This window comes from Coregonus lavaretus (assembly GCF_964263955.1).
Source record: "Coregonus lavaretus genome assembly, chromosome: 30".
Taxonomy (NCBI): Eukaryota; Metazoa; Chordata; class Actinopteri; order Salmoniformes; family Salmonidae; genus Coregonus; species Coregonus lavaretus.
The window spans coordinates 37,399,567-37,409,566 of NC_140017.1; the positions used below are offsets into that span (position 1 = coordinate 37,399,567).

The 10,000-nt window shown below is 44.7% G+C and overlaps 1 protein-coding gene across 1 annotated transcript in view; it reads right to left on the reverse strand.

The window, feature by feature from the left end:
- The window catches only part of LOC311106251 (rho guanine nucleotide exchange factor TIAM1-like), a gene marked incomplete at both ends in the record, with an annotated part of 90,901 nt that extends 83,546 nt beyond the window's left edge, over positions 1–7,355 (reverse strand). Inside the window, 2 exons of the mRNA XM_084148546.1 lie at positions 5,171–5,546; positions 6,745–7,355. Coding sequence (XP_084004672.1) covers positions 5,171–5,546; positions 6,745–7,355 — 987 coding nt within the window. The remainder of the gene's footprint in view (positions 1–5,170; positions 5,547–6,744) is intronic.
- Positions 7,356–10,000: the final 2,645 nt, after the last annotated feature.

Consider the following 10,000-nt stretch of genomic DNA (forward strand, 5'->3'; position numbering starts at 1 on the left):
CACACACACACACACACACAGACACACACAGACACACAGACACACACACACACAGACACACACACACACAGAGACACACACACACACACAGACACACACTCACACACACACACAGACACACACACACACACACATTGACAGACATACGCACACACACACTAGCACAGCAGACCTGTTTTCTCTTTACGCTTAATACATTACTGGAGCTTATTATCAACTCTAGCAACAGGATGGACAGAGTAATATCTCTCAGACACAATGAGAAAAAAGGAAGAAGGAAGGAGTCTTCAAAGAGAGAAAGAGTGAGAGAGAGGAAGAAGTCTTGAGAGAGAGAGGAAGTCGAGAGAGAGAGAGAGAGAGAGAGAGAGAGAGAGAGAGAGAGAGAGAGAGAGAGAGAGGAAGAAGTCGAGAGAGAGAGAGAGGAAGAAGTCTTGAGAGCGATAGAGCGAGAGAGAGAGAGATTGAGACAAATTTGACCCCAATAACTACCGTGGGATATGCGTCAACAGCAACCTTGGGAAAATCCTCTGCATTATCATTAACAGCAAACTAGTTAATTTCCTCAGTGAAAACAATGTACTGAGCAAATGTCAAATTGGCTTTTTACCAAATTACCGTACGACAGACCACGTATTCACCCTGCACACCCTAATTGACAAACAAACAAACCAAAACAAAGGCAAAGTCTTCTCATGCTTTGTTGATTTCAAAAAAGCTTTTGACTCAATTTGGCAAGAGTGTCTGCTATACAAATTGATGGAAAGTGGGGTTGGGGGAAAAACATACAACATTATAAAATCCATGTACACAAACGACAAGTGTGCGGTTAAAATTGGCAAAAAACACACACATTTCTTTCCACAGGGCCGTGGGGTGAGACAGAGATGCAGTTTAAGCCCCACCCTCTTCAACATATATGTCAACAAATTGGCGAGGGCACTAGAACAGTCTGCAGCACCCGGCCTCACCCTATTAGAATCTGAAGTCAAATGTCTACTGTTTGCTGATGATCTGGTGCTTCTGTCACCAACCAAGGAGGGCCTACAGCAGCACCTAGATCTTCTGCACAGATTCTGTCAGACCTGGGCCCTGACAGTAAATCTCAGTAAGACAAAAATAATGTTGTTCCAAAAAAGGTCCAGTTGCCAGGACCACAAATACAAATTCCATCTAGACACCGTTGCCCTAGAGCACACAAAAAACTATACATACCTCGGCCTAAACATCAGCGCCACAGGTAACTTCCACAAAGCTGTGAATGATCTGAGAGACAAGGCAAGAAGGTCCTTCTATGCCATCAAAAGGAACATAACATTTGACATACCAATTAGGATCTAGCTAAAAATACTTGAATCAGTTATAGAACCCATTGTCCTTTATGGTTGTGAGGTCTGGGGTCCGCTCACCAACCAAGAATTCACAAAATGGGACAAACACCAAATTGAGACTCTGCATGCAGAATTCTGCAAAAATATCCTCTGTGTACAACGAAAAACACAAAATAATGCATGCAGAGCAGAAATAGGCAGATACCCGCTAATTATCAAAATCCAGAAAAGAGCCGTTAAAATCTATAACCACTTAAAAGGAAGCGATTCCCAAACCTTCCATAACAAAGCCATCACCTACAGAGAGATGAACTTGGAGAAGAGTCCCCTAAGTAAGCTGGTCCTGGGGCTCTGTTCACAAACACAAACAGACCCCACAGAGCCCAAGACAACAACAACACAATTAGATAAGATAATTACTTGACACATTGGAAAGAATTAACAAAAAAACTGAGCAAACTAGAATGCTATTTGGCCCTAAACAGAGAGTACACAGTGGTCAGGTATTCTGCCACTGTGTACTCTCTGTTTTGGGCCAAATAGCATTCTAGTTTGCTCTGTTTGTTAATGTGACTGACCCAAATTTAAGGAAAGCTTTGACTATGTACAGACTCAGTGAGCATAGCCTTGCTATTGAGAAGGCTATGTGCACACTGCCCACAAAATGAGGTGGAAACTGAGCTGCACTTCCTAACCTCCTGCCAAATGTATGACCATATTAGAGACAAATATTTCCCTCAGATTACAGAGCTCCACAAATAATTAGAAAACAAACCCAATTTATCTACTGGGTGAAAAACCACAGTGCGACATCACAGCAGCAAGATTTGTGACCTGTTGCCACAAGAAAAGGGCAACCAGTGAAGAACAAACACCGTTGTAAATACAACCCATATTTATGTTTATTTATTTTCCCATTTGTACTTTAACTATTTTCACATTGTTACAACACTGTATATAGACATAATATGACATTTGGAACTTGAGTGAGTAATGTTTACTGTTAATTTTAATTGTTTATTTCACTTTTGTTTACTATCTACTTCACTTGCTTTGGCAATGTTAACATACGTTTCCCATGCCAATAAAGCCCTTAAATTGAATTGTGAGAGAGAGACAGAAACAGAGAGACAGAGACAGAGAGATATAGCGTTAGTGAACAGGATGAGATTCAGAGAGGGGAGCATTAGAATTCAGAGCAGCTTTCTATAATAACATTCTGGGGCTACTGCAGAGAGAGAGAAACAGGGAGAGAGAGAGCGAGAGAGAGAGAGAGCGAGAGAGAGCGAGAGAGAGAGAGAGAGAGAGAGCGAGAGAGCGAGAGAGAGATAAACAGGGAGAGAGAGAGAGAGAGAGCGAGAGAGAGAGAGCGAGAGAGAGAGCGAGAGAGAGAGAGCGAGAGAGAGAGTGAGAGAGAGAGAGAGCGAGAGAGAGAGAGAAATACATACACACAGACACACCACTTACAAACAAACACACAAACACAACATATACACTACCGTTCAAAAGTTTGGGGTCACTTAGAAACGTCCTTGTTTTCCATGAGTTTGAATAGGAAATATAGCAAAATGAATGGTAAATGTAGTCATTGACAAGGTTAGAAACAATAATTGTGTCTTTCAAACTTTGCTTTAGTCAAAGAATCCTCCATTTGCAGCAATTACAGCCTTGCAGGCCTTTGGCATTCTAGTTGTCAATTTGTTGAGGTAATCTGAAGAGATTTCACCCCATGCTTCCTGAAGCACCTCCCACAAGTTGGATTGGCTTGATGGGCACTTCTTACGTACCATACGGTCAAGCTGCTCCCACAACAGCTCAATAGGGTTGAGATCCGGTGACTGTGCTTGCCACTCCATTATAGACAGAATACCAGCTGACTGCTTCTTCCCTAAATAGTTATTGCATAGTTTGGAGCTGTGCTTTGGGTCATTGTCCTGTTGTAGGAGGAAATTGTCTCCAATCAAGCGCCGTCCAAAGGGTATGGCATGGCGTTGCAAAATGGAGTGATAGCCTTCCTTCTACAATATCCCTTTTACCCTGTACAAATCTCCCACTTTACCACCACCAAAGCACCCCCAGACCATCACATTGCCTCCACCATGCTTGACAGATGGCGTCAAGCACTCCTCCAGCATCTTTTCATTTGGTCTGCATCTCACAAATGTTCTTCTTTGTGATCCGAACACCTCAAACTTTGATTTGTCTGTCCACTTTTTTTCCAATCTTCCTCTGTCCAGTGTTCTTTTGCCCATCTTAATATTTAATTTTTATTGGCCAGGCTTTTTCTTTGCAACTCTGCCTAGAAGGTCAGCATCCCGGAGTCGCCTCTTCACTGTTGACGTTGAGACTGGTGTTTTGCGGGTACTATTTAATGAAGCTGCCAGTTGAGGACCTGTGAGGCGTCTGTTTCTCAAACTAGACACTCTAATGTATTTGTATTTGTCCTCTTGCTCAGTTGTGCACCGGGGCCTCCCACTCCTCTTTCTATTCTGGTTAGAGACAGTTTGCGCTGTTCTGTGAAGGGAGTAGTACACAGCATTGTACGAGATCTTCAGTTTCTTGGCAATTTCTCGCATGGAATAGCCTTAATTTCTCAGAACAAGAATAGACTGACGAGTTTCAGAAGAAAGTTCTTTGTTTCTGGCCATTTTGAGCCTGTAATCGAACACACAATTGCTGATGCTCCAGATACTCAACCAGTCTCAAGAAGGCCAGTTATACATCACATAGACTCCAGATCTGACTCAAATCAGTATCATATCAGTGTTTATACCATGGCATTGTTGAATACTCATTTCTGATTGGCTTGAAGGGCATTCTAGAGCCTGCATTATTTCCCTATAACACACAGTAGAATTCAATGGCTATAGTTAATTCTTACATGTTTGAGCTACTTTTGAAAGCAAAAGTTGAATTGAAAACATTATTGGTATTGTTGAATTAGATTTTCATAATAGCAAGCTAGGACTGGTGGTTTGGTTAGCTCAAATCAAATCAAATCAAATTTTATTGGCCACATGCGCCGAATACAACAGGTGCAGACATTACAGTGAAATGCTTACTTACAGCCCTTAACCAACAGTGCATTTATTTTTAATAAAAAAGTAGAATAAAACAAAAAAGTGTTGAGAAAAAAAGAGCAGAAGTAAAATAAAATAACAGTAGGGAGGCTATATATACACAGGGGGGGGTACCGGTGCAGAGTCAATGTGCGGGGGCACCGGCTAGTTGAGATAGTTGAAGTAATATGTACATGTGGGTAGAGTTAAAGTGAAACTAGCAAGTCTGTTTGTTCGGTTACCACGGCAACTACTGGATCTATCCAGTAAACTTGCTAGCTACTTCAGTGGATGTTAAACACGTTTCTACCTGCAAATGAACACATTTTTTTGCGGCACACGTGTTAAATTAAAGCCATGGTGTAAAAGGGATAATCAACTCGGGGCTCTATGGGTTCTCTGTAGCTCAGCTGGTAGAGCACGGCGCTTGTAACGCCAAGGTAGTGGGTTCGAACCCCGGGACCACCCATACACAAAAATTTATGCACGCATGACTGTAAGTCGCTTTGGATAAAAGCGTCTGCTAAATAGCATATTATTATTATTATTATTATTATTATGGATTCTCTGGAAAATAATGCAACTCCGTGGAAGGTCAGTTCCACTCCACAGAGCGTCGTGGAACACACCTTCCACGTCGTTCATTATTTTCCAAAGAAAGCATAAACTTTAGTTGATTATCCCTTACGTATCCTACCTGTCTGGTCTATGATATGCAATCAGAGTGTATCCTATGACTAAAAACGAACATGGCATCAGTGTAACAACATTGTGACATCCTACCTGTATGGTCTGTGCCCTGCGTCCCTGCATGGTGGTGCAGGTGGCAGCCTGGTGATCGGTCAGCCCCTCAGACAGGCAGTGTGAGCGTCGGCAGGGCAGAGTATGCGCTCCGTACGAGTTCCCATCCTCCTCCGACGGAGACACCATCTTATCATCCTCACCCTCCCGGGCGGCGCTGTTAGCATCGTGGTGCCACTTAGCGTAGCGTCCAGCGGGCCGGCGGGTCGGGGTCTTCTGGCCCCGGTAGAGCTGGTCCAGGGAGTTGGTCCGGCCTGCTGCGTCCACACCCTCCAGACCCTCAGGGGACACGAGCCCCAGCAGGCCATCACAATCAGGGAAGTCCTCTGCCTCCTCCGTGTCGATGATCTCCTCTGTGCTGAAAAAAGAGAGAGAGGAATAGTTTATTAATCCATACGAGAGAGAATGTAAATAGATTTGAACTGACAACCCTCCAGTTGCCCGCTTCTCTACATTTATATTATAGTCATTTAGCATATCCAGAGTAATCTAGAGTGACTTAAAGTTAGTGCATTCATCTTCAAGTAACTAAGTAAGACAACCTCATATCACAGTCATAGCTTATCACAGTCATTCTCTAACCTGGTGCAGTGTTTTCTGGCTGAGGTCTGACTTCTCTAACCTGGTGAGGTGTTCCTGGTGAGATCTGTCTTCTCTAACCTGGTGCAGTGTTTTCTGGCTGAGGTCTGACTTCTCTAACCTGGTGAGGTGTTCCTGGCTGAGGTCTGACTTCTCTAACCTGGTGCAGTGTTTTCTGGCTGAGGTCTGACTTCTCTAACCTGGTGAGGTGTTCCTGGTGAGATCTGTCTTCTCTAACCTGGTGAGGTGTTCCTGGCTGAGGTCTGACTTCTCTAACCTGGTGAGGTGTTCCTGGCTGAGGTCTGACTTCTCTAACCTGGTGAGGTGTTCCTGGCTGAGGTCTGTCTTCTCTAACCTGGTGAGGTGTTCCTGGCTGAGATCTGACTTCTCTAACCTGGTGAGGTGTTCCTGGCTGAGGTCTGACTTCTCTAACCTGGTGAGGTGTTCCTGGCTGAGGTCTGACTTCTCTAACCTGGTGACGTGTTCCTGGCTGAGGTCTGTCTTCTCTAACCTGGTGAGGTGTTCCTGGCTGAGATCTGTCTTCTCTAACCTGGTGAGGTGTTCCTGGCTGAGATCTGACTTCTCTAACCTGGTGAGGTGTTCCTGGCTGAGGTCTGACTTCTCTAACCTGGTGAGGTGTTCCTGGCTGAGATCTGACTTCTCTAACCTGGTGAGGTGTTCCTGGTGAGATCTGTCTTCTCTAACCTGGTGAGGTGTTCCTGGTGAGATCTGTCTTCTCTAACCTGGTGAGGTGTTCCTGGCTGAGATCTGTCTTCTCTAACCTGGTGAGGTGTTCCTGGCTGAGATCTGTCTTCTCTAACCTGGTGAGGTGTTCCTGGCTGAGATCTGTCTTCTCTAAGCTGGTGAGGTGTTCCTGGCTGAGATCTGTCTTCTCTAACCTGGTGAGGTGTTCCTGGCTGAGATCTGACTTCTCTAACCTGGTGAGGTGTTCCTGGCTGAGGTCTGTCTTCTCTAACCTGGTGAGATGTTCCTGGCTGAGGTCTGACAGACTGAACTCCAGACTGTCTTCTCTCCACATGTCAGCTGATTTGGACCTCTTCTTCTTGAAGCTGACCCCCTCTCGGGGTTCCCTGGGTCCGTCTCTGGTCTTCTGGAGGTAGGTTGCCTCCCCCTTGTTACTGTATAGGCTTAGTCCTCCGTCTTGTAGACCCTGGGGGTCGTGGGGTCTAGCCCCAGGTGATGCTGCATCTAGATGGAGCCCTACAGAGGGGTTGTCTAGGTGGGTATGGAAGGAGACGGGCCGGAGGTTCATGGCCACGTGGTCCACCCAGATAGGGGAAGAGAAGTCTGACAGGACATTGGTCTGGTTGAAGGGCTCCAGGGCGTGGTCCGCTAGACACTGGGGGATACTAGGGGTGCTGCTGGAGCGCGTGGAGGTCTCAGAGTTACGGTGCTCTACTTTGCCCTGAGAGGCGTCGCGGGTGCGGCGGGTGGAACCAGAGCTGGACTGGGACTGATGGTGCTTGTTGGAGATGCGGAGGGAACGAGACATGTGCTTACGGGACAGGTGGCCATGTTGGGTACCGTAGAAGACATGGTCGCCATTCTGGCTCTCCACGTTGCCCATGGTTACAGTCTACAACAGAAAAGACAGGTAACTTCACAGATAAACAACTCATGATGTCAGAACCCCAACATTTTAATTATAGAGAATTCACTAAGTAACACACTATGCCCTGCATACAATAACATACAGTGGGGAAAAAAAGTATTTAGTCAGCCACCAATTGTGCAAGTTCTCCCACTTAAAAAGATGAGAGAGGCCTGTAATTTTCATCATAGGTACACATCAACTATGACAGACAAAATGAGAAAAAAATTCCAGAAAGTCACATTGTAGGATTTTTTATGAATGTATTTGCAAATTATGGTGGAAAACAAGTATTTGGTCAATAACAAAAGTTACTCAATACTTTGTTATATACCCTTTGTTGGCAATGACACAGGTCAAACGTTTTCTGTAAGTCTTCACAAGGTTTTCACACACTGTTGCTGGTATTTTGGCCCATTCCTCCATGCAGATCTCCTCTAGAGTATTGATGTTTTGGGGCTGTCGCTGGGCAACACGGACTTTCAACTCCCTCCAAAGATTTTCTATGGGGTTGAGATCTTGGATACTGGCTAGGCCACTCCAGGACCTTGAAATGCTTCTTACGAAGGCACTCCTTCGTTGCCCGGGCGGTGTGTTTGGGATCATTGTCATGCTGAAAGACCCAGCCACGTTTCATCTTCAATGCCCTTGCTGATGGAAGGAGGTTTTCACTCAAAATCTCACGATACATGGCCCCATTCATTCTTTCCTTTACACGGATCAGTCGTCCTGATCCCTTTGCAGAATAACAGCCCCAAAGCATGATGTTTCCACCCCCATGCTTCACAGTAGGTATGGTGTTCTTTGGATGCAACTCAGCATTCTTTGTCCTCCAAACACGACGAGTTTAGTTTTTACCAAAAAGTTCTATTTTGGTTTCATCTGACCATATGACATTCTCCCAATCCTCTTCTGGATCATCCAAATGCACTCTAGCAATCTTCAGACGGGCCTGGACATGTACTGGCTTAAGCAGGGGGACACGTCTGGCACTGCAGGATTTGAGTCCCTGGCGGCGTAGTGTGTTACTGATGGTAGGCTTTGTTACTTTGGTCCCAGCTCTCTGCAGGTCATTCACTAGGTCCCCCCGTGTGGTTCTGGGATTTTTGCTCACCGTTCTTGTGATCATTTTGACCCCACGGGGTGAGATCTTGCGTGGAGCCCCAGATCGAGGGAGATTATCAGTGGTCTTGTATGTCTTCCATTTCCTAATAATTGCTCCCACAGTTGATTTCTTCAAACCAAGCTGCTTACCTATTGCAGATTCAGTCTTCCCAGCCTGGTGCAGGTCTACAATTTTGTTTCTGGTGTCCTTTGACAGCTCTTTGGTCTTGGCCATAGTGGAGTTTGGAGTGTGACTGTTTGAGGTTGTGGACAGGTGTCTTTTATACTGATAACAAGTTCAAATAGGTGCCATTAATACAGGTAACGAGTGGAGGACAGAGGAGCCTCTTAAAGAAGAAGTTACAGGTCTGTGAGAGCCAGAAATCTTGCTTGTTTGTAGGTGACCAAATACTTATTTTCCACCATAATTTGCAAATAAATTCATTAAAAATCCTACAATGTGATTTTCTGGATTTTTTTTCCTCAGTTTGTCTCTCATCTTTTTAAGTGGGAGAACTTGCACAATTGGTGGCTGACTAAATACTTTTTTTCCCCACTGTAACTGACATCCATATCAAACATATAATCTTGCTAAGAACTTAGATCATTTACGTTTTAGTCATTTAGCAGACGCTCTTATCCAGAGCGACTTACAGTTAGTGAGTGCATACCTTTCTTTTTTTTTTTTCATACTGGTCCCCCGTGGGAATCGAAACCCACAACCCTGGCGTTGCAAACGCCATGCTCTACCAACTGAGCTACACGGGACCAACGTGATCATGTATTAGTTAACCAACCTGTAGACTGGCGTTGACATCACTGGCATGTTGAGTTTCACCGTCAGGCTGTCTACTCCAATCACAGAGAGAGAATGGTCCTGATGTCGCTGATATGTACTCCAAAGATCTGGAGGAGAGAGAAGCAGAACCTCTGGTCAAGTCGTCCCAGTAAAACAAAGAAAACTCTGCCTTGGTTTTACTGTGCTGCACACTGTTACAATAGTCTTTCTGGAGGAACATGACCTTTACAAGAGGAGGGAGTCTGCCTGCTGGGAATCAATTGCAGACATTTTGTGGTTAAAGTTTAACATATTTAATTTCCCAAACAGTGAATATGACAGAGACTGGGACCACACAGAAATGGGGTTGTGAGAATAATGAACGATGATCTGTACAGCTAACAGTTTACTATGACCTGATAGTCACAGCTTACTACAACCATGCATCTGTACTAAGCTAGTGGCTGGTTTTACTGGGATATGAAATATGTTCAAGTAAAATAAAAAATAAATTGTAGGAAAAGTCCCATAAGCACTTCTGAAACATTGTACCACAAACTCACCCACAAATCCTACAGCAAACAACAATTATTTACACAGGGATGCTCTGTGGGTGTTCAGCATGAATCTGTCCTCTATCAGAGCAGGGTTTAATAGCTGTCTGCAGGGCCCTACTTTACTCTCTGTGTCCCCATCCAGCAGAGAGAGAGAGTTTGGTCACAACAGATCCTGCTTTAAC